Source organism: Gekko japonicus, unplaced genomic scaffold (assembly GCF_001447785.1).
Source record: "Gekko japonicus isolate JY-2015 unplaced genomic scaffold, Gekko_japonicus_V1.1 scaffold714, whole genome shotgun sequence".
NCBI classification, from domain to species: domain Eukaryota; kingdom Metazoa; phylum Chordata; class Lepidosauria; order Squamata; family Gekkonidae; genus Gekko; species Gekko japonicus.
This window is the reverse complement of record NW_015166444.1, coordinates 582,101-607,227: the sequence shown is the minus strand read 5'-3', so window position 1 is coordinate 607,227 and position 25,127 is coordinate 582,101. Positions and strand designations below refer to the sequence as shown.

Genomic DNA, 25,127 nt, shown 5'->3' with positions numbered 1-25,127 from the left:
GGAAGTCCCACTTTACACAACGGGGCTGACTCTCAGGAAAGTGTCGTGAGTGGTTTATCCAAGTAGGAAGAAAAAGCCAAGTTCACGCAACAGACTATACTACAGTGCTCTGGCTTTCAGGCTCTTCTGAAGGGTCCATCCATCACTGGTGCTCAAAGGAGCATACGAAGGATGTTGTCAGGAGGGAAAGATCTTCCTGCCCTCCAAAGCTAGACCCTAGAGACACCACCAATGGCCCCAGGACACAATTTAATTGCTTGTCCAGCGCCCCTCTGTGACTACGTCCCCGTATATCTCGTTTGCAGGACTTTGCCTGAAGGCTCTTTCTTATTAGCGAGAGGACATGGAGCTATATCGAACGTTTCATATTACACTCAGCTTTCTTGCTTTCGTCGCAGGCACCCGGGCCCTGTCGTTGGCCTTCAACAATCCCGCAGAACACGATGAAAGTAATTTCCATGCGGACCGGTGGTTAACCTCAACAATGGAACACTTTGCCCATTAAAAAAAAAATCGCAGGCAATTCTGGTATGAAAGGGGCTCGCTTCTAAGAATCAGCTCTGGGAAGGAGAACCAGATCCCTTACAAGGCAGAGTTCAGGCATGTTTTGAATGAAGAAACAGGGAACAGTTAGCTGACAGGGCTGCCCACATTTGGGATAAGCCCGTTTCTTTGTGATTTTGTCATAGTCTTTGTTACGGTCGTTGATCCTATGATTTGCTTTTATGCCATTTGTATGTACGCAACACTTATATGCCATTTTAAATGCTGTATTCCATTTTTGTGCAACTGATAAACAGAGTAGCATTTTGTTGTTGTTGTTCAGTCACACAGTTGAGTCCGACTCTTTGCGACCCCACGGACCACATCACGCCAGGCCCTCCTGTCTTCCGCCATCCTCCAGAGTATGCTTAACTTCATGTTTGTTGCATCGATGACACTATCTAACCATCTCATCCTTTGCCGCCCTCGTCTTCTTTGACCTCCAATCTTTCCCAGCATCAGGGTCTTCTCCAGTGAGTGCTCCCTTCTCATTGGGTGGCCAAAGTATTTGAGCTTCAGCTTCAGTATCTGGCCTTTCAGGGAACAGTCAGGGTTGATTTCTTTTAGGATTGACTGATTTGATCTCCTTGCAGTCCAAGGGACTCTCCAGAGTCTTCTCCAGCACCATAGTTCAAAATAATCTATTCTTCGGCGCTCGACCTTCCTTATAGTCCAACTCTCGCAGCCATACATGACTCCTGGGAATACCATTGCTTTGACCATAGGGACTTTTGTTGGCAGGGTGATGTCTCTACTTTTTATTATGCTGTCTAGGTTGGCCGTCGCTTTCCTCCCAAGGAGCAGGCGTCTTAATTTCATGGCTGCTGTCACCATCTGTAGCATTTACAGTGTGCTAATCTTAACACCCCTTGACCTGGATGGCTCAGGCTAGCTTGATCTTGTCCAGTCTTGCAAGCTAAGCAGGGTCAGCCTTGGTTAATACTTTGGATGGGAGACCAACAAGGAAATCCAGGGTTGCAGAGGCAGGCAATGGTGAACCACCTCCGTTTCGTCTCTTGGCTTGAAAACCCCTATGGTGTCTCCATAAAGTGGCTGCACTGTGATGACACTTTCCACCACATGTGGAAATGAACACACAAGTATGTTCATTTGAAAAACTACAAGCCTGTGCTTTGTTTCTCACACTGGGGGGGGGGGAACAAGTCGCAAAGAAGGATATTCATATTGAGCGCTCAGAAAATATGGTCTTATTCCTAGGCAACCTCCATTCTGTCCCTTCATCCTGCAGGCAAAAAAGCCCCAAGCAAACAGTCTAAAATAAGGTATGGCGATATGCACGCAGCCTATGCACATGTGGCTTCGATGTGCAGGATCTATTCAACATTTGGTAGTGGCGGGGCAGTAGGCAAGACCCCCCCACACACCTCAACATATTGATCCATGTCTAGTCTTGGAATGTCTGCATGAGATTAAAGTATTACAGTTTCCCATGTCTGGATTGCACTGCACTTGATTTAAAGAATATATATGACAAGAGGGGGACCCGCGATACTCGCGGGGGGGGGGATTTTTTTACTTAAAATAAAAATATGCTTAAAACATTAGCAGCGTAAGCTGCAAACCGACTTTTGATTTATTGACATTCACCACAGAAATCTGAGTCTAGGACCCAGGTTAAAACATGAAATGGCTGAGTGATTAAGAGAGTCTGGCGAAGCGAGCGATGATGCAGCAGCAGAACTGGAAGCAGGAGATGGGCCAGTTCCACTGCGGGCCCGATGGAAGTCCTCCGGGGGCCTCATCCGGCCCCCAGGCTGGATGTTTGACAACCCTGCTCTAGGCTGATCCTACACTGAGCAGGGGGTGGGACTGGATGGCGTCTGTGGCCCCTTTCAGTTCTGGGATTCTAGGGCTGTACCACTCAGTCACAGTCCCATCCCCCCACCCCGCCAGCCGGCTCTGAGGAGGCGGCAGCGGCGGCGGCGCAGAGCGTCTCCTGCGCACGCGCAGGAGACGCTCTTGCACTTTCGGGGGGATTTAAACATCCCTCCGAAATTTTTTTAAACTTTTTTTATTTTTGTGCACACGTGGGGACTGCCCCACGTGTGCACAAACCTCCCCCGGCCCCCCTAGTGCCCCCGAAGTGCGGATATAGCGATCCGCACGGAGGGGGCCACTTGGCTATTAGATATAGTGATGCTTCTCTGGAGACCAGAGGGAGGGGGGAGAGAGAGAGACAGAAAGAGAGAGAGAAGCTATCTTCTACCAAGTCAGCCCTACCAAGGTCGATATTGTCTTTCACATCACCTCCTACCTGATCCTTTAGAAGGCAAGGATTGAACCTGGGACTTAGAGATAAGGAGAAAATGGCCACTTTGGAGGGTGGACTTTATGGGATACACCAGTGAAATCCCTGTCCTCCCTAGGCTCCACCCCCAATCTCCAGGAGTTTCCCAACCTGGAGCTGGCAAGCCTATGTAACACACTTGTTCAAGGAAACCAACTTTAATAAAGGTTTTCAATTGGTCTGCTGCACAGCCTCTAGCACGGATCCTCAAAACACTTCGACAGTCAACTGCCTCTAGAACAATTTGAAACAATATAAGGTAGGACTGAGCACTTAGATGTGCTACAGCGCCACCCACTGGTGGGAGGTGTATCTTAGGTCTGCATCCTGTCTCACACAGTGGCTAGTCAATTCCTCTGGAGGGCCAACAACAGAACATAGAGGCTGAGGCTTTCCCTTGATGTTGCCTCCTGGCACTGGAATCCAGAGGTTGACTGCCTCTGAACGTGGAGGTTCCCTTTAGTCACCATGGCCAGTAGCCACTGATAGACTTCTCCTCCAGAAATCTAATCTAATCCCCTCTTAAAGCTGTCTACGCCTCATTGAAACTTACAAGTTTCAACTTGCCCATGTAATATGTTGGGGAAAGGAGAATGAGTGAATTCTCCATGGGCCTCTGTGCTCTCCAAAAGGCACCAAGTGGTGGATGCAACCCACACTGTGACTTAATTTGTCAAGGTGAACTCTAACCGTTTTCACAGCACAGAGCATTGGGGATCACTGTGTTAGCATTTAACACAACTCCAGCAGCTAGAGGAAAACACCTTGAAAGTCAACAAGAAGGGATCAAAATCCAGTAAGTCTTATTGCCTCAAGCTTTATCAAAATGATGCTCTAAAGATAATGAAATATAGAACAAAGCTCGTTTAGGACACTGTTCCTTCCACTAATGTTCTCAGAATGTCTGCTGCAGTAGCCTTATATTCTTCGTTAGTGTTTCTCTGAACGGCTTCCCCTGCTGCATTTACCCACTCACAGAGCATTTTGGTTCCTACTATCATGACATCATCCTCTCTAAGTTCAGAAATTGTTGTGCTCTGAACCTGTCAGGTTTTGTTATCAGTCTGCCTCCTCCGGGAATCCTGGTGTCCAAAAGTTGCTCCGAAGACTCGCTGGCAAGTTTTGTGTGGCGATATTTTCATTCGTTCTGCCTTGTGACTCAAAGTGTGACTGTATCTGATACAGGTACATCTGCATTCCTTCTTGTTTCATCCATCACTGGATCAAGACTTTTTAGAGCTCTTTGCTAACTCATTGGCGATTTCTTCTACAGTAGGCGATTGGAAATGCTCTCCTAGAATTGCTTTGTTCTTGTCTCTTGGGTCCAAATACATTCCTTATCTGATCTTTTCCAGCACTGCACACAACAGCTATTGAGTTAACCCTTTCTGTAGGCTTTTCTGCCTTCGTTCCTATCTTCAGGCTTCTTTTATCATATGACTGTGTTCCTTTTGCATTTTAGTTTTCAGTGCCACTGGAACCTTTCAATGTTGTACATGCAGTTTGATTGATTTTTTTTACAGAGTATTATTCTGGCAACCATCCTCAAGTGTTATGAGGGCCGGATTGACTTAAATGAGACCTTGTTGGGCCGGGCCATGTGTGTCATAAAAAGTAATGCCAGGTAGCAGAGATATAAACTTCATAAGGGACACAAACACAAAGGGTTGTTTTTACTTAAAATAAAAACATGCTTAAAACATAAGCGCTTTTGCAATATTTTGTTTATTTAACAGTGCCTGATAACTGACACCTCTTGCTCTGAATTATTACATCAAAATGTCTGTGCTGTTGCAGTCTTGAGCAACGCTCCCTCAAAGCTGTGCAGTCTTGCGAGCAAAAGTTCTACTTTGTTAGATACTGGCATTAAAGCAGTGAGTGAGTGATTCGGCTACTGCATCAATTACTTTGCTCTGGAGCCATCCTTCCTGACGTAAGACAACAATGTGTGAGCCGGAGGCTAAAAAACTCTGAGCTAGCTCACACTAACTCAGCTTAGAGGGAACACTGGTCTTGAGTATGTTGTTCAGGTGTGTATCCGTAAGCTGTAAACCTACGATGACGCAGCAGCAGCAGAACTGGAAGAAGAAGCAGAAGACAGCCAGTTCCACTGCGGGCCTGATAGAAGCCCTCTGGGGGCCTAATCCGGCCCCCGGGTCACATGTTTGACACCCCTGGGTTACAGTGTCGGACTAGGATCTGGGACACCCAGATTCAGATCCCTTCTCTGCAACAGAAGCTTGCTAGTGACCTTGGGCCAGTCACACACTTTCAACCTAACCTAATTTACAGCGTCGCTGTAAGGATAAAATGGAGGTGAAGAGAACAACGTGTAAGAAGATTTTGGTTCCCATTGGACAGAAAGGCAGGGTATACATGGAGTAAATAAACTGAAAAAGCCTGTAGCCAGAAATTTCATGAGAAGTGGACATGCGTATACTGGAGGAGGAGGTGGAGGATTTATATGCCACCCTTCACTTGGAGTCTCAGAGTGGCTTACCATCTCCTTTCCTTTCCCCTCCCCACAACAGACACCCTGTGAGGTAGGTGGGGCTGAGAGAGCTCTTTCAAGGACTGCTCTTGCGAGAACAGCTCTGAGAGAACTTGTGGCTGACCCAAGGCCACACCAGCAGCTGCATGTGGAGACTTGGGGAATCAAACCCAGTTCTCCCAGATTAGAGTCTGTGCTTTTAACCACTACACCAAACAGGCTCTGAAAGAAAGTATTATTATAAACTGCTTTGAATCACAAGAACAGAGTTTGAGTTTGAGTGGCACCTTTCAGACCAACCAAGTTTTATTCAAGGTATAAGCTTCTGTGTGCAAACACACTCCTGGTATCTAAAGAAGTGTGCTTGCACACGAAACCTTATACCTTGAATAAAACTTGGTTGGTCTGAAAGGTGCCACTCAAACTCTGTTCTGTTGCTTCAGAGCTACCCACCTGTATCTATCTTGAACCTGAAGGAAAGGCGTGATACAAATGTTTTAATAAATAATGAATTAAAAAATCAGTAGATCTGTATCATGTGGTATCTGTGTATAGTAACAGTCATATAGCTTTGAAGAAATGGCTATTTAGCACACTTTAAAAAAAACAGATAAATTAACTACGTGCTAAATGTAGTTGAGATTCCAGGGGCAATTATATTCATGAATGAATATAATTAAATATTGTAAGAGATTTTCATGATCTAACTCTTTTCTTATGTTAGGGAGCGGTGGCGCAGGGAGTAACAGCACCTGCAGTAACATCTATAGCGAACAGGGGATGGAAACGATTAAAAATGATTAAAAATGGAAATATATAAGAGGGAGTAAATGAAGGACTTCTTTGTCTCTTGTTGGGATTGTGGAATATGAATAGACTTGATAACAACTGAGATTTTGTTAATAATGATATAGGAGATATAGATCAGGGGAGAATAGATAGATCTAGATAATGTATTGATTTATCTTCAGTGAAATGGCTTATAAATATCCAGGTACTCTGTATTTTAAATATAGCTTCGTAGGAAGACATTGGATAACTTAATAAAGTTGACAGAATAGTTTTTCTTTTCTTTTTGGGGAGCTATGTGGAGATGTGGGAAATACGTGAGGTATGGGAAATACGTGATGATAAATCAATAGAGAGATGAAATGAACAATTTAATATTGATTGTATGTTAATTATCATGGATGTGTTAAATTATGTGATTATTTTGTTATGTTTATTTGGAACATTAATAAAAAGATTATTTTTTAAAAAAGAGAGAGAGAGATTCCAGGGGCGATCATTGCCTCCCGTCTTCAATTTGCACAGGCAATCATTGCCACAAAGGAGGCATGCACCGGAGTCTCAGAAGAAGCGGGAACACGGCACACAACCGGCTATCCAAGGGAAAGTGATTTGCTTATGATGATGCTGTGATGATGGCACTATGATTTCTCTGTTGATTTAATTAGCATCCCTGTCGTCTTTTCTCAAGAGACGCCATATGAGAATGCAGGAGGGAGAGGAAGCTGAGGGGAGGAGCCATTAATCACTCCCCCTAAACAGGAAATTAATCTCCTCATAACAGTTCCTGACCTTGCTGGCCCAGGCTAGCCTGATCTCGTCAGATCTCGGGAGCTAAGCAGGGTTGGCCCTGGCTAGCATTGGGGTGGGAGACCTCCAAGGAATACCAGGGGCATGGCAGGGAGGCAGGCAAGGGCAAACCACCTCTGAAACGTCTCTTGCCTTGAGAACCCTACGGGGTTGCCATAAATCAGCTGTGACCTGACAGCATTTTCCACCACCACCAGTGTTCCCTCTAAGCTGAGTTAGCGTGAGCTAGCTCCCAGTTTTTTAGCCTCCAGCTCACGCATTTTTGTCTTAGCTCAGAAAGGATGGCTCCAGAGCAAACTAATTGATGCAGTAACCAAATAACTCGCTCACAACTTTAAGGCCAGTAGCTCACAGGGTTGTTTTTTTTTTGCTCACAAGACTCCATAGCTTAGAGGGAACATTGACCACCACTAATACCAGATAGGTAAATGGGCGTGGCTAATGTGTAGTGAAGGGAAAGCATTCCGCACGTGGGCAGAGTGTTTTCAGCCTCAGACTTCAGAGGCAGGATTATTCTTGGTTGAAGTTCATTTAGGCTACCCAAATCCATTTAGAGTCTGGAGAAGTGTATTTAGATTCTCCAGATTTTATTCTTCGGCAGTGATGGGTGATGGGCCATGCTCTCTCTAAGCTGTGGAGTCTTGTGAGCAAAAATCCTTCTTTGTGAGCTACTGGCATTAAAGTTGTGAGCGAGCAGTTTGGCTGCTACATAAATTAGTTTGCTCTGGATCCATCCTTCCTGAGCTAAGACAAATATGTGTGAGCCGGAGGCTACAAAACTGTGAGCTAGCTCACACTAACTCAGCTTAGAGGGAACACTGGGGATGGGACTTAAAACTGCCTGGATATGATGGCAGTTTTATTAGTTTATTATTACTCGTCAGTTTATTACTACTCGTTAATTAGTAAAAGGCATTCCGCACATGCTCAGAGGCATGCCGTGTTTCTTTCCCGAAGGGAAGTTACAGCAAGGTGGCTTTCCATTCATGATTAAAAGGAGACAACAGGCTGAGTGAAGTGGGCCACTGATTTGTTCCTGCCCCCCCTGCCCATGGGCTTCGCTACCCCACTGCAAACAGGGAAGGCAACCCCCAAAGCAGTAAAATATCTCAATTTCCAGTCATGATTAAAAGGAGACAACAGGCTGAGTGAAGTGGGCCACTAATTTGTTCCTGCCCTTCCTGCCCATGGGCTTCCCTACCCCTGACAGGGGAGTCAAGCCCCAAAGCAGTAAAATATCTCAGTTCGGTTTGTTGTCCAATACTGTCACTGTGGGCATTAAAGACGAGAAAAACAAACAAGGAAGAAGCAAAGAGAGAAGAGAGGAAACGTTACAGAACAAGTAAGAATGGCTGCAGTAAAATATCTCAATTCGGTTTGTTGTCCAATACTGTCACTGTGGGCATTAAAGACGAGAAAAACAAACAAGAAAGAAGCAAAGAGATAAGAGAGGAAACGTTACAGAGCAAGTAAGAATGGCTTTGGGAAGAAGAAGGAGGAGGAGAAGGAGGAGAAGAAGAGATTGGATTTATACCCCGCCCTTCACTACCCAAAGGTGTCTCAGAGCGGCTTACAAACTCCTTTCCCTTCCCCTCCCCACAACAGACACCCTGTGAGGTAGGTGGGGCTGAGAAAGCTCTGACAGAAACTACTCTTTTTCAAGAACAGCTCTTGTCAGAACTACGGCTTGCCCAAGGTCATCCAGCCAGGTGCAAGTGGAGGAGTGGGGAATCAAACCCGGTTCTCCCAGATTAGAGTCCACGCACTTCACCACTACGCCAAACTACACTACACCAAACTAAGAAAAAGGTTAATTGACTGAGCACCACTGCTTCCCAGGCATCCTGGAGAAAAGCTGCTTGCACCTTCCCCCTTTTATATCCACAACTAAAAGGGTGAGAACCTTGGTGTGTTTTTTTGTCAAACAAAAGGGAGATACTCAGCAAGGGGCATGAAATCAGGGCTGCTAACTGGCCTGGAGGAAAATGTCCTTTTATCTGAGGATTACCAAATGATGGGATTTACACCCCCATGCCATGAGGGGGGAAAACACCCACCCATTTCCCCACTCTAAGCCTCTATTAAAGGGACAGGATACACTGTTCTCCAGACCAGCTGGCATCCCCACATGACACATTCCTGAGGGTGCATTGCCTTGAAACACATGGCTTGTGCCTTGAAACACATGACTTTTTAAAGAAATCAACACACTTTAAAAAAAATTAACACACTATTCAAAATTTAAATTAGCCACAGCCCTGGCAGTGAAACCTTATGCAGAGTTACTCCAGTTTAAGCTCACCGAGCCGGCAGTTAAACCTATTACACTATGCCATCAGAATCTACGGCTACTTGGAATTCCAGCTGGACTGTATTTACCCGTTCAATTCAGTTCACATTTGCCAACCACTTGCAGTCTTTTCCTGGAGTATGTCACAAATCTGTTACTTGAATGCTGAAGCAGTTCAACTTTGCAGTGCTTTGATTTTTTTCTTTTACAAACTGTGCATCAGCTTGTGTCTCAGGGCTTTTTTTCTAGGGGAACACGCTGGAATGGAGTTCCAGAACCTCTTTGACAAAATCCTTTTTAAACTCTTTAAAAGTTCATAAGACTGAAAACTTCCACTTCCCTCTTGAGAGTTCTGACACCTCTTTCTCAAAAAACAAACAAACAAACAAAAACCCTGGTTTCACTTAAAACTCACCATTTTCTAGTCATTAATGAAAAGGTCCAACATGGCTTATCTTAACGGAGTTTAGAAATTTGGTGACTTGTGGATTTCTACTTGTTTTTGCGGGTGTTACCACACTTTTGTGTGAATTGTTTTCTAGATGTACGCTTTTCAGCCAAATTATTCAGCCAAAGGTTTTTCATGTTACTTGCTACCCGATCTTTTTACCCAGAGATGCCAGGAATTGAACCTGGGACATTCTGTAGGTCAAGTGGAGGTTCTACCACCGAACTGTGGTCCACCCAAGGTGGTACTCTGCCACCATGGAACACACATGAATCCAACCACTGGTCATAAGAACATAAGAACATAAGAGATGCCAATGTTGGATCAGGCCAAAGGCCCATCCAGTCCAACACTCTGTATCACACAGTGGCCAGAAATACCAGTGCCATCAGGAGGTCCACCAGTGGGGCCAGGACATTAGAAGCCCTCCCACTGTTGACCCCCCAAGGGTCCATTAAGGTCATTACGTATTGTCTACTCAGACTGGCAGCGGCTCTCCAGGGTCTCAGGCAGAAGTTTTTCACCTCACCTACTTCCTTGTTCTTTCAACTAGAGATGCCCGAAATTGAATTTGGGACCTTCCCCATGCATGGGGCTTTTGTTAGTGCTCTGGCTTCCTTTATTTGAAGAATAAAGTACACGAAAGCTTATATCCAGAATTAAACTTTGTTAGTCTTAAAGGTACCACTGGACTCAAACTTTATTTGAGCAACTCTTTAAAAGGCCTTTCTTGCATTATAAGGCCTGGTGTTGTTTTCCTGCAGTTCCCAGGAATTGCTCCCTCTAAGCTGTGGAGTCTTGTGAGCAAAAATTCTACTTTGTGAGCTACTGGCATTAAAGTTGTGAGCAAGCTATTTGGCTGCTGCATCAATTAGTTTGCTCTGGAGCCATCCTTCCTGAGTTAAGACAAAAATGTGTGAGCTGGAGGCTAAAAAAACAGTGAGTTAGCTCACACTAACACAGCTTAGAGGGAACACTGTTCCCAGGTCTCCCAACTACTACTGCATAGCCATTTCAGTTGTCCTCAATATATCCTGTAGGCATGGCGGGATCAAACCATTCTCTTCCACCCGCCATGGTGCTCCTGTGGTTTAGGGTGGTAGACAAGGGCCAAGGAGAGGTGGGTTCAAATCCCCCCTTGCTGTGAAACTTAGCAGGTGAACTTGAGCTAGTTCTCCTCTCCTGGTCTCACCACCCTCAAAGGTATTCTCAGAGGACAGCCATGTTGGTCTGCAGTAGAAGAGCTGGATTCGAATCCAGGAGCACCTTAGACACCATCAAGTTTTTTTGGGGGTAGAAGCTGTTGAAGAGTATCTGATGAAGGGATCTTTGACTCTCTGAAGTTTCTACTCAAAAAATCTTGGTGCTCTCTAAGGTGCCACTGGGTTCAAAACAAGCTGTTCAACCTCAAAGGGTTGTTGGTGAGGAGAAATTGGACGAGGGTCGGAACCATGTATGCTGCCCTGATCTCCTTGTCAGAAGGGTAAAATAAAAGCTCACTAAACAATCTCACGCTCCACCTTGAATGCTACGTGCTGTCATCTTTATTAAATGTTTCAGGCAATCCCCCCCAAATTCACAAACCGGTCGCACGTGGGTCTTCGGTTGTCCCTTTACTCTTGGATCTAGCGTGCCATTCATTCATATTTAACACTTCCCAGCGGCCCAGCACACTTCAGATTTATGACTCAGAAGCTCTCTTCAGTCTTTGCCACTGAAGAAATGCTGACTCAAGTCTCTCCTATTTCTTATCTGCTCCATTTGCGGTGCGGTGCCACTCAAATCTTTGTTTCCCATTTCCTCCAGTGTTTCCTTTATACAGTCTCTGTCCTCGAGAGCGGTAGCTGCTCTGTCGTTTGCTTCACTGTTTTACATTCATTTTCTCATTGGACACCCCAAAATAATAAGCTGGCAGGGCACGATTTCCGTAACACTATGCGACTCTTGCTTCTCAGTCTGGTTGGTGATAGACAGTTCTGCTTCTCTGCTGGTCTTCCTAGAATTGTTTCCCTGCCTGCACCTGTTCACAAACCCTTGTGGTCCTACTCCCAGTACCCCGGGGGACCATTTTTAACCCTTTCTGACACATCTAATACAGAATATAGCAACATAGCTTGAAAATTTGGACCCGACTCAACAGTGTCCAACTGCTCCTGTTTACTAGCGGTCTGTCCCTATTTTCTGATATTCCTGGCATATAGGGTTGCCAGGTTCCCTTTGGCAACTGGTAGGGATGTCGGAAGTGATGTCGTCACATTGTGATGTTGTGGTGGCACACTGGCATTTGGGCCAAAACTCTATGGTTAAAATATTTATTTTATCTTATTATAGTCAGACTCCCATCGCATCAACGAAGCACACACTTGTAGAAAGGTTTTGCGTTTATTTGAAGCAATAGGTGCATAACAGGATCACTGTTCAGAATGAGGCATAAGCCTGGATCCCAATAGATTATAGGAAATTTAAAAAGCTGAGGCCCAATTGCGGCACTTCCCCAGCGCGCCATTGAGCCTGGGAAGCAACGCTCCCACTTAAGCATAACATACTGCTTCCCATGGATAACACCATGAGATCATTCGAGCTACTACCCTCCAGCAACCACCTGCGGTCTTGAGAGATACGGACATTCCGGCAACTATGCAATTAAGCGCATAAACAGGCATACATGGGAAAGTGAAAGCAAACAAGCGCATACCAAGAGAATAGAGATACCGACGACCATACACAGACACTAGTTGAACTCCAAGAGCATACACAGGGAACATGGGAACATATTGGCAGCTTGCTGACAATTATTTGTATGTATAGCCCCCCCATTCCCGCGAGCGGGCTCAGGGCAGGTAACATCATAAAGCATACAGTTAAAATCAAACAATTTAAACAATTTGAAAATAATAAACATTAAGACACAGTCACCTGTCTAACAAATCAGCTGGCTGTGGGGGTTCCCTGGCATATTATTTGGTTTGATAGGTGGGTGGGTGACAACCACCTCAGGGAGGCCATATAAAGACGTCCATTGCCTCAACCGAAGGCCTGGCGGAAGAGCTCCGTCTTACAGGCCCTGCGGAATTGCCTAGGGTAATGCCAATTGCCAATCTGATGTCAAGAAGGAATCTTTCTCCAGGTCAGGTTGGCCCAGGGATCCTGGAGGGTTTTTGTTTGTTTGTTTTTTGCCTCCCTCTGGGCATAGAGTAGGGGTCACGATGGGAGTGGGGGGAAGTAGTTGTAAATTGCTAGTACTGTGCAGGGGGTTGGACGAGATAACCCTTGAGGGCCCTTCCAGCACTATGTTTGTATGTTACAACATGGATACATACAAGTGAAGCATCCTGTATGGTCTAGTCTGACCCCAATTCACCTTGATTCGAGACACTGATAGTACTGTTTCCACATCCACAGTGAGGATTCTACACGTTACTTTCATTGCCACTGTAAATGGATGCACCTGCAGCAACATAGAGTTAATGTGATCGTCTGAACAGTGAATTGCTGCCTCGCTTCAGCCATCCTGCGCCTTCCCCTCCCCATTCATTTCTAGTCAAACTGGGCAACACCTAACTGCACCTTTCCTCTTATATCTCTGCAACAAACTCGATATATACTTTTAAGGGAAAAAATGGGACCTGGGAATTCAGAGGAAACTGCAGATCTCAGCAATAGATGTTACTGTGCCATAGCTCCATAGCAATCACTGATTTTTCTAAACCCTTCAAAAAGCCCTCATGCAGGCCAACAGTAGGAAAACGGTGCTGATGTAACTTTTGTAAATGTGTACTTTCTCATCTAGGCAGCATGCAAATGCACTTGGACTAGTTTCTTTCAAAAACAAGCAGGAGAAAACCTGAAAAGTGGGCCACTGGAAACTGATGTGGTGTAGATGTTTTTAAACAGGTGCTCCAATTTGGAAGCAAAGGCAGAGCAAAACAACTGTGTGGGTTCAGTCTAGGGGACAGGCTCTTGAAGCATGAATGAACACAACACAGAGAAAGAAGAGAAACCTTCAGCAATCGAACAGGAAGTGATTGTTGGCAAGAGAAAAGGAGCGCTGCAAGGCATACAATATCTCTGTTTTCATCCACCACTGGAGGGTTTACATAAAATTATTTTGCATCCCATCACAATAAACCGCATGTTCAGGTTTATTTATTGTTGACAGCCAAAGGCCATTGCAATCTTAGAGTAAATAACAACAATAACAACGACAACAGACATTATAGGGGGGAAATAATAAACTGCATAGTGTTGCTTCATGTTGTGTTACAAGTCACAGACGGCAGCCATTCACCAACTGGGCCTATTTATATATATGAAAAAGATACTTTCCTAAATCCTACAAGATTCTGAATACTCCCAACTCCAATTAACTTCAAAGACCATTAGAAAGAGACCTTGAGTTTGGATGACAGGGTGTAAGCTACCTTAAAAGAACATCGTGTTAAGCTTTCATGGACAGAAATGATTTGCTCTCTGGTGAGAACCTGATATTTTGCTTTAACATCTCACACACACACACCAGCAAATGTGTAGGATTGATTTTAAATACTGGAGGACATCAAGAATGTGAGTCAGGAGTCCAGGCACAAGCACGAGGATGGATTCAATATAATTACGCCCCCTCGACTTCCTGAGAGCAGTTTCAACATTTTGTGTGTGCGTGATCACCTTTGATTTAAAAAATGTGGACAGGTAATAAGAGTTTGCAAGATAAACAGAATGCCTGGGCTAATAATGAATCCCCCCCAAATCCCATTTTTAATCTTTTTTTTTCTTTTTTTTTGTTTCACAGGTAATGGAGATGGTGAGGGAGGGGGAAAAAAGTCTAGCTCTATCTAGTTTTCTTGATTGCTTTCGGGGGAAGAAAAAGAAGAGAAAAAGAGTCTTGGAATTTTTTTCGGCCCTGTATTCATTAGTCTGTCAATAACACTCAGGCCGGGCATATCGACAGCGGATTAGCTCAGACCGACTTGGTGTACAAGACCAATGCCTTTCTTAACCCAGCTTGTTTCCAAATCAATACCCCCATCAGCATTCGAAAATTAGCCCGAGATGAGATTCCAATAGTCAAGCTGGTGTGTCAGTCTAAGAGAGCTTCCAGCCAACTCCTAGTGAGATGGCTGACGGCAGAGGGATTAGAATATGGTGCCTTTTCCTCCCCCCTGCATTAATCCTGGCTCAGCAGTCTGCCGCGGTTCTAAGACTGCCGCATTTCGCTCGCATCACGGCGCCGTCTGCAGGCTCCTTTGGCAGCTGTGGGAAGTGCCACCACTCGTGTACATCTATCAGGAGTTCATAAGCAAAGTTCAGATGGATTTGTGGGGAGGAGGCCCAAAGGATGGGGTGGGTCAAGGGTTGCCAACCTCCAGGTGAGGCCTGAAGATGCACCAGAATGACAAATGCCCTCTTCGTGTCTCACAAAGGGAGCGCTGACTCTCAAAAACGTACACTCTGAAGATCTTGTAGCCCTCTAATGCAGGGGTCGTTTCGTAGAAAAAGAGCTAGCGGAACTCATTAGCATAACTCATTAGCATACCGCGAAGGCCCTCCCTGGCCCCAGACAGGCAGGGGTGGGGAGAGGCAGGCAGGAAGCAACTTACCCTCCCTCTTCTCCTGCCTCCTCCTGGCTGAATGAGGGCCGGAAGCGGGGCGGCTGGAAGCAGGGGGCGGGGCTTCGTCATGTGCCCCGCCCCCGTACCTCACCTGGGGGAACTGCGATCCCCCGCGATCCCCCCCGAAATGACCTCTGCTCAAATGTGCTACTGGTAAGGGAAAGGTAAAGCCAGTTGAACCTGACTCTAGGGATGCGGTGCTCATCTCCGTTTCCAAGCCGAAGAGCCAGCGCTGTCTGAAGACATTTCCTTGGTCATGTAGGCGGCATGACTAAACGCCAAGGCGCACAGAACACTATCAGCTTCCCACCAAAGTGGTGCCTATTTTTCTACTTGCAATTTATTGCATTCGAACTGCTAGGTTGGCAGGAGCTGGGACCAGAGACGGGGGCTCACTCCGTCATGCGGCACTTGGGTCTCGAACTGCCGAATGACAGATCTCCCAGTCTGCAGCTCAGCTTCTTAACCTCTGAGCCACCGTAGCCCCTTAATGTGCTACTGGACTGGCATCTAAACGATCTCCAGACTGCAGAGACAAGTCACCTTGGAGTAAATGGTGGCTTTTGGGGATGGAGTTGGGGCATACCCTCCCCAAACCCTGCCTTCCCCAGGCTGTACCCCCAAACCTCCAGGAATTTCCTAGCCCAGCGTTGGCAACCCTAGTTACTTTCCATCAAAGATTTCCACAGATGGAGGGATTTCCGGTAGTGGAAGTGTGATCTCCTCCTGCTTCGGTCCCAAATGCAGCCCAAAATGCTGGTCCTTCCGGTTGCGCTGGAAGTTATGTTGGTGTACCAGCAGCAACATCACTGCATTGCCTTTAAGAATTGTGCGGAAGGGAGGGCTGTACCAGTTGGGGCTCCAAGGGGATAACAAAGGCTGAATAGCAGTTGCTGGGCAGGCTGAATAGCACATGTTACTTTCGACTTGAATCCATCAATTACTTTTCGGCAGGCTCTATGACACATCCACCACTCCAGGCCTCGGGGCCCGATATGCTCCCTATCTCGAGCCTTACCTTGCACTATAAGATGGACCCGCAACGTTTTGGGGTGATTGTCTGTTTGCACGGAGCAGGTGTAGGGCCCCTCGTCATAGACGTCCACGTCCTTGATCTGGATGACATACTGGGTCTGGGTGTTGGTGACCAGCTCCACTCGGGGGTCCAGGCACCACTTGTCATTGCCCGCGAAAAGGATACTGCTGCGATTGAGCCAGGCCACACGGGTGACCCGATTGTCCACGAGGCACCTGTGTTCAAAGAGAAACAAAGGAAGGAAGGGGATGGAGATTATCACCATCAGCAAAAACACACGAAAAAAAAAGAAAGGTGCCTTTACACCCATTATTTTCTTTCTGACTTTTTTGCCTCCTCTCTTTCACTCTCACCTCTTTTTAGCCTTGCTGCCAGCAGCAATTTCTTTTTGGGGGGAGCCAGAGTGCCTGGGTTCTCCCAGGAGGGATACGACAGCAGCACTTTACCTGGTTCCCAGGGCTGCACTCCAGGCATCCGGTTCCATCTCAGATTGTAACCTCAACCCTCAGATCCATTCTGGAGGTTTTCCAAAGAAAGGATATCAATTATCTCAGCATCACACAGCTTCAAGCTCTTGTTAAGTTACCCCCTTCGGCACCTAGGAACCATCTTCAAACGGGATTTTCTCTCTTCCCTTGGTCATCCCAAAACCTCCACCCTCTTAAATTCTTGAGGCACAGGCCTGGCTGACATCCAGATCTAAGTTCTCTGAAAGTTCACGGAAGTTTACTTGCATATTGGTACTTCTTTGCAAAATTAAGTCAGGCAGGTGGTCGCTCTTGGGGGTGGGGCATGGGGCATCCCCGACCACCCTCGGAACACCCCCCCAAATCCCCCCCTCCAGAGCGATGAGGGGACCAAGCAACCCTATTCTCCCTCCTCTGTTTTACCCTCACAACCAATGCTCCCTCTAAGCTGTGGAGTCTTGTGAGGAAAAATTCCACTTTGTGAACTTGTGAGCAAAAATTCTACTCTGCGAGCTGCTGGCATTAAAGTTGTGAGCGAGCGATTTGGCTACGGCATAAATTCATTTGCTCTGGAGCCATCCTTCCTGAGCGGAGAGAAAAAAATGTGTGAGCTGGAGGCTAAAAAACTGTGAGCTAGCTCACACTAACTCAGCTTAGAGGGAACATGGATCTCCAGTTGTAAGGATTCAGCTAGCAGGTGATGTGAAAGACCTCTACCTCGGGCTCTGGAGAGCCATTGCCAGTCTGAGTAGAGAAGAGGTTGCACTAACTCAGCTTAGAGGGAGGACTGCTCACAACACCCCCCTCATGAGGTAGGGCTGCCAGCCTCCACGTGCGGCCTGGAGCTCTCCCGGCATTACAACTTCAGACTACAAGGATCAGTTCCCCTCGGCAAAATGGCAGCTCTGTGGCATCACACCCCTGCTGAGCGCCCTCCCCAGACTCCACTCCCAAATCTCTATGAATCCCCCAAGCTGGAGTTCTCAACCCGAACACAGGTGAGGCTGAGAGTTTGTGACTGACCCAAAGTCACCTAGCAAGTTCCTGTGGCAGAGTAGGGATTTGAATCTGGGCCTCTCAGACCCTAGACTCTCACCACGACACCACACTGGCCGAAGAAGAAGGAGGAGGAGGAGGAGGAGGAGATTGGATTTATATGCTGCCCTTCACTACCCAAAGGTGTCTCAGAGTGGCTTACAGACTCCTTTCCCTTCCCCCTCCCCACAACAGATACCCTGTGAGGTAAAAGAAGAAGAAGAAGAGATTGGATTTATACCCCGCCCTTCACTACCCAAAGGTGTCTCAGAGCGGCTGACAAACTCCTTTCCCTTCCCCTCCCCACAACAGACACCCCGTGAGGTAGGTGGGGCTGAGAGAGCTCTTGACAGAAACTGCTCTTTTTCAAGAACAGCTCTTGTCACAACTACGGCTTGCCCAAGGTCATCCAGCCAGGTGCAAGTGGAGGAGTGGGGAATCAAACCCGGTTCTCCCAGATTAGAGTCCACGCACTTAACCACTGCCCCAAACTGGCTCATACATCACAGTGAGCTGTTTACATACTTCTATTCCACAGAGTGCACTGACTTTGACAGTTCAAGTTAGGGCTGCCAACTCCCCCGGTAGGGCGGAAATCCCCCGCCCCGGAGGCTCCGTTCCCAAACGCCAGGGAATTGGGGCCCGGGGGGAACCCCGCCCCAGCGTGCGCGTCACCGGAAGTGACATCGCACGCTGGGGGCGGGGCCACCCCATTTGAGGGGAAATAAAGAGTTTTCCCCTCAAATGGCATGGCCCCGCCCAGCGTGTGACGTCACTTCCGGTGACGCTCTGGCGATGCGCGCGCACGCGCACGATCTCGACCGGCTCCCGGAGCAGCAGGACGCTTCCCTGCCGGTAGGATTTTTTCATTTGGCAACCCTAGTTCAAGTTGTTCCATGCAATGTCTTTCAGGGTCATGTAGCTTTCTGTGTGTCATTCTTGATTCTTAAATGGACAGAAAACATGTTGCAGAACCACAGCCGCCTGCGCTGTGTAGGTTGGAAAGCCACATAAGGTAAACCTTCTGTCCTGGCTCCCTGCCTGGGGCTTCAAGCCCTTGGCAGCCCACAGTATACAACCAGGGGCGGGGGGAAGGACTTGGCTTCCCAATGTTGCAGACCTGGATTAAGCAGAGGTAATAAAAGAATGCCTCATAGCATCTCAGTAAATAACGTGAGATGTTACAGCAGACACACTGAAAGAGTCTCAAATATACATGGAAATGGACAAGAAGAAGCTGCCAGGTTTCCAAAGTCTGTTCTCAGCAATATGAAATGTCAGGTTTACGGATGCTTCAAGCAAGAGAATTAAAACAAAGAAAGAAAAAAACAGCAGGCACAATGTGTGACATCACTTCCTGAGGAAACCTGGAAATAATGTCACGTTCCTTTAGGAATTGCTGGGAACTCTATGGTTTTACCATAGAGATCCTAGTGATTCCTGGAGTGCCATGGCATCATTTTTGGTTTTTCTAGGAAGTGACGTAATGGCATACACAATATCAGTGTCCCCTGTTCCCTCCACTCAAGTCCCTGCTGGTTGCCAGGCCATTACTCCTCAGCAGACATGGGACTGTCTTACACCAAGAGCCCAGTTACACATGCAGATTTGCACACTTCCCTGTGTGAATAGGCCATTGCACCACAGTAGTCCTTTCCTGTCTTCGCAAACATATAATTTTCCCAGGAGACGTCAGTTCACATATTTGGCTGCCAGTCAGCAAACTCTGTTCCGCACGTGCACGCACTCGAACTGACTTCTCCACCCTTGATTCCTGTACACTTGATGAGTGGCACATGAACATGTGAAAAGGCACCATGGAACAGCACTCTGCTTGAAAAGATAATAAAATTCTGCTCTGCGGTGTTGCATCAATGATAGTCACACATGCAAGTCTCCACTGCCATTACTGAGTGTTGAATATGCACATGTGAACTGGCTCCACATGCACAATGCTCAGGTGATACGATGCCTGTGGGAAGGTTTGCATTCCAGCACTGTCTCCTAATTTGCAAGATACACTTCCTTGTTCCACTATGTGGGCAGAATGGGTAGCTGTGGTCCTTATTTCATGCATGTTCATCCCAATATTCCTCTGAGGAGCTCGGTGTGGTTTACAGGCTCCTCCCTTCCTCCTTTTTATCCTCACAACTACCTTGTCAGGTAGGTTAGGCTGAGAAATTGACCTTTATGGCCAGTAAAGATTTCAACCCAGGTCTCTCCAGCCCCGATCTGAATTGCCCAGGCTCGGCCAATCTCATCAGCTCTCAGAAGATAAGAAGGATTGGCCCTAGTCAGTACTTGGATGCCAAGGAAGACCGGAGTCTCTAGTCAGGGAGAGACAATGGCGAACCACCTCTAAATGTCCGTTGCCTTGAAAACACTATGGGTTTGCCGTACGTCAGCTACAACTCAAAGACCTTTTCCACCATCACCTCTCCAGCCCTAGACCAACATTCCTAACCGCCACACCAGACTGGCTCTCCCACTCCCAGCTAGATCAGAGAGAGAGAAAAAAAGGTTTCTTTCATTTGGGCAAAACCAGAGTTGGCTTGCCCAAGCACTGAACACATTTGGGTGACGACATCACGGTATATGTACTGAAGACAACATACTAAGGATGCAGTCCTGTCTTGAAGAAATCTCACTGGACTTGATGGGACAAGCAACATGGTCTTACCCATGCCATGGCAACAGATGTGCAGCAGTACGAACTGCAGAGCAATTAAGAAAGCACCTGTCCCCATTTACTACAAAATCAACTCTGTCTTTACTATTATCTTCATCATCAGCAATCATTCTATCCCTTTGCTTTATTTTGCAGAATATGTTTACACCCTGCCTTTCTTCCATAGAATTCCATTTTGATCCTACCTTTCAGGCAGGTTAAATCAATTTAAAATCCGACCACACACAAAGCGGCCATAAAAACTGAGGAAAACAACAAGCAATCCTCTACATCATCAGCCTCACCGACCCCTTTCATATCTCCGCACCGCTCCAAAGCACTCAAATTGGAATGATGAATCTGAATGCAGAATTTGGGGCGAAAACTGGAAATCTCCACAAAATTTCAGATGCCCGTAAATAATCCCGCACCTTCTCTCTGTGCCTTCGAGCACCTGCTTTCACTTCCCCTCGTTTGCGTATCAATCACTTTGCAACCTCATTTCATGAGCCACTTCTCTTACCCGTTTTTTGGCTTTCTCACCTGTCCTTGCTTCCAAATTTTAAAAGGTGCCGTTAAACACAAACGTCGCTCACTGGGGGCTTCTCGCCTTGACAGCAAAACCGCCCGGCGACTGAGCTGAGCAGGCCGAGATAGGTCTCGTTTTAAAACATGCTTCATATTTAACAGCCCTTGTAACTCAGCAGAAGAGCTTTGGTAAAAGGCCAATGATGGGGGATAATGTCCAAGCGTAAAAACCACTCAGGGCTAAAGACACAGTGTTCGCATTCTGTCCGTGGATTACCCCATTACTTTCTCTTTCTCTCACTCTCTCTTTGTTTCTGTTTTCTTACAACAGCGGCCATGCAAACTGATTCCCGAGTTACCGACTGATGGATCACCGAATATTACATAGATGTCACCAAACACAGTAGAGTTAATGGACCACATGTCAGATTGCTGAAGTCAATGAACCAAAGCCAGAGTCTCCATATAAAAGTGGGGGGGGGGGGCACAGGAAGCTACACAGGCTGCTACAAGGTCCGGATTAAATATCAGCTCTTAACTGTGCCTTGCATGCCAACTTTCTATTCATTCCAAGGGGGCATGCACAGGAGACTGTCCTGGTGCACTGTGCCCCAGAAGCAATGATACTTCCCCCCCCCGCAAGACTCAGGGACTATCCAGAATTCCGACAACTGTTTTGGAGGGAGGGAGAGAAGGAGCTGCCAGTGCACCAGGTCTGGGTTGGAAAATAAGTGGAGACTTTGGGGGTGGAGCCAGGAGAGGGTGGGGTTTGGGGTGGGGACTCAGCATGGTACCCTTCAAAGCACCCGTTTTCCCCAGGGGAGCTGATCTCTGTCGGCTGGAGATCAGTTGTAAAAGGGGGAGATCCCCAGGCCCCACCTGGAGGCTGGTAACCCTAGAGAGAAGAGAGATGCTGTTCTGCATTGGTATGATCTGGTCTCCCTGTCCTTCAGTCAGTGCTTCACTAAGAACTACTCCAGCTGACACCTATCTGGAAATTATAGCCTCTGACATAGACCCTCGCCCTCCACTGGATCAAATTTCAGGTGGCTGCAGTTAGAAACTGTGGAAACCAGAAAGACCAGCTCTTCCCATATCTCCCTGTGTGCCAGCTGCAGTCCTCCTGTTGCCACCTTCTGGTGGTTTCCCAGCTTAAGGCTGTCCATTTGGCATCTACTCCTAGCCCGGTCCTTCTCAACAGTAGTGACTCGCGTCTCACAGAACAGGCTCCCTGAGAAGTGAGGGGGATACTGGCCTGAGAACTTTTCAGAGGGCCATTTTGTTTGAAAGCTCTTTCAGTGTGTCTAAGCTGTACGCATTTCCTTGGTGGAGAAGGGGTTAACGGGTTTGTAAGCTGTATTCTGTATGCTTTTAATTTGGAATCCCAGGCTGCCTTGAGCTTGCAAGGGTTATAAATATTTTAATAAAATAAATGAATAAGATTCAGAGGAGGAGGAGGAAGAGGAGGAGATACAATCAGGTCTTACACAAAAGCAATACTTGGGGAGGGGGCTGTCGCTCAGCAGAAGAGCCTCTCCTTTGCATGCAAAAGTTCCCAGGTCCAATCTCCAGCAGTGCTCCCTCTAAGCTGTGGAGTCCTGTGAGCAAAAATTCTACTTTGTGAACTTACTGGCATTAAAGTTGTGAGCGAGCGATTTTGGCTACTGCATAACTTAGTTCGTTCTGGAGCCCTCCTTCCTGAGCAAAGACAAAACTGTGTGAGCCGGAGGCTAAAAAACTGTGAGCTAGCTCACACTAACTCCGCTTAGAGGGAACACGGATCTCCAGTTGTAAGGATTCAGCTAGCCTGCGATGTGAAAGACCTCTGCCTCAGGCTCTGGAGAGCCATGGACAGTCTGAGTGGAGAAGAGGTCCCCAACATTTTTGAACCCATAACCACCTTTGGAAGTCTGACACACGGTGTAGGGCGCAAACACAAAATGGCTGCACAAGGAATGTGGCGCCAACCACAAAATGTCAGGCAGTGAGAATAAAGGAATACAGCCAAATGACTGAAAGACAAAAATATAGCCTAGGCTAAATGGTGTATGACCAATGTTACAAAACAAGTATCACGTTTCTTCCTCAATGACTATTCTTAGAATAAATGAATTTAAATGCCATGTTTCTCGTCTACATCTCTTTTTATACATTCAATACCAATATAATAAGATGATGATAATAATAATAGGTAAATACAGTAATCTAATAAATGAACCAATGCCAAAAATCCAATCACAGGAAAAAGTCCATGGAAGACAAGACTCACACGGTGTAGGGCGCAAACACAAAATGGCTGCACAAGGAATGTGGCGCCAACCACAAAATGTCAGGCAGTGAGAATAAAGGAATACAGCCAAATGACTGAAAGACAAAAATATAGCCTAGGCTAAATGGTGTATGACCAATGTTACAAAACAAGTATCATGTTTCTTCCTCAATGACTATTAGAATAAATGAATTTAGATGCCATGTTTCCCGTCTACATCTCTTTTTATACATTCAATACCAATATAATAAGATGATGATAATAATAATAAGTAAATACAGTAATCTAATAAATGAACCAATGCCAAAAATCCAATCACAGGGAAAAGTCCATGGAAAACAAGACTGGAGTACCTCAGGATGAGGTAAAAAACAGAAGTAGACAGGAAACGTGGTGTTTAAATTCATTTATTCTAAGAACAGTCATTGAGAAGAAACGTGATACTTGCATTGTAACATTGGTCATACACCATTTAGCCTAGGCTAAATTTTTTGTCTTTCAGGCAGGGAGAGTACGCGTAACTCTAATAGCAACTCTGATATTTCGGGCAGAAGCTCTTCGTGACAAGATGCCTTTTGAAATGAACATATAATTTTAAAACATGTTCTTCCATTCACCTTTGGTCATGCAGCAAAGATCCATGCGCTCTTGCGGCAGCTGCTGCCAAAGCAACTTCTGGGGGGGGGGAACCAGACTCCACACACTTTCTAGAAAACACTCGGCGGGCACCAGAAAAGGTGTTGGCGGACCCCTGGAGTAGACAAACACCGACCTTATGGGCACACAGTCTGATTAACAGACGGAAGCTTCACATGTATCCATGTGGGGGGAAGAGAAGCCCCCTCCTCGCTCTCTTCAGAAATCCAGGAAGCAGAACTGTTCTGAAATACCCAAGGCAAGAGGCCGCCTCAGTTTCTGCACCCCTGCCCGTGAGGCCTGGCCCACGACTCTTCGTAGCAACCAAACTCCCTTCCCTGAGGCATCTCGCTTTGAGGTAGGGCTGCCTACGGATGCATGAAGACATTTCCGATGTTTTGTGGTTTTTGGGGAGATCACTGGAGACGGAACACCAGAAGCTACTCGAGGTTCCTGGCCGCCTGCTGCCTTCTGACAACAAGAAGAGTGTTCCCTTTTACACCAGATGGGGAGGATTTAATGGGGGGGGGCAGATCTCTTTCTAGCTCTCCTCGCCATCCCTTCCCTTCACGCCTGACCTTTGTGAAAAGCCCTGGCCTGGGGACCCGTGGACAATAATGGAGCCAGACGGTGTGTAATTCAAGCATTCCCTCCTTCAAATGGCCATTTAAGTGCTTTTGAAAAGCAACAGAGCTCAGGCAACGCATGAGGATACAGTGAAATAAGCGTTTTCACCCTTCACAGCGTCTGCTCCCACAATCTCGCCTTATCACAGGGACACGCTCCTCAAGTCCGCAAGATTCAGAGGGCTCAGGCGTCAAGAGCCCCCCCCCTTCCCGCTATCGCTCCATAAAGCTTCAGAGACAAACATAGACACAAAAAGGAAACTTTTAAAAAGAAATCATCGTAGGGAACACAACCACCAAGGCTTACTTATCATCGGTTTGATTTCTGGCATAAGGATTATACCCAAGCTGAAGTATGGCAGGGAACACAACAACAGACATACACAACGGTTATCTGGTATCCCTCCGCTTCCCCTTCCGGGAGGTAGGGTTGCCAGCCTCCAGTTGGTGGCTGGAGATCCCCTGTGATTAGGAATGATTTCCAGGTGACAGAGATCAGTTCCCCTGTAGAAAAGGGTGGCTTTCGGGGGCGGACTGTCCTTAGACTCCACACCCCAAATCTCCACTGCCCCTA

General features: G+C 46.7%; 1 protein-coding gene across 5 annotated transcripts in view; it reads right to left on the bottom strand.

Annotated features, from left to right (window-relative positions):
• The window catches only part of NTM (neurotrimin), a 558,359-nt gene that overhangs the window by 241,848 nt on the left and 291,384 nt on the right, over positions 1–25,127 (bottom strand). For all 5 annotated transcript variants that reach the window (XM_015411989.1, XM_015411990.1, XM_015411992.1 and 2 more), the window contains exon 2: positions 16,307–16,539. In XM_015411989.1, coding sequence (XP_015267475.1) covers positions 16,307–16,539 — 233 coding nt within the window. The remainder of the gene's footprint in view (positions 1–16,306; positions 16,540–25,127) is intronic.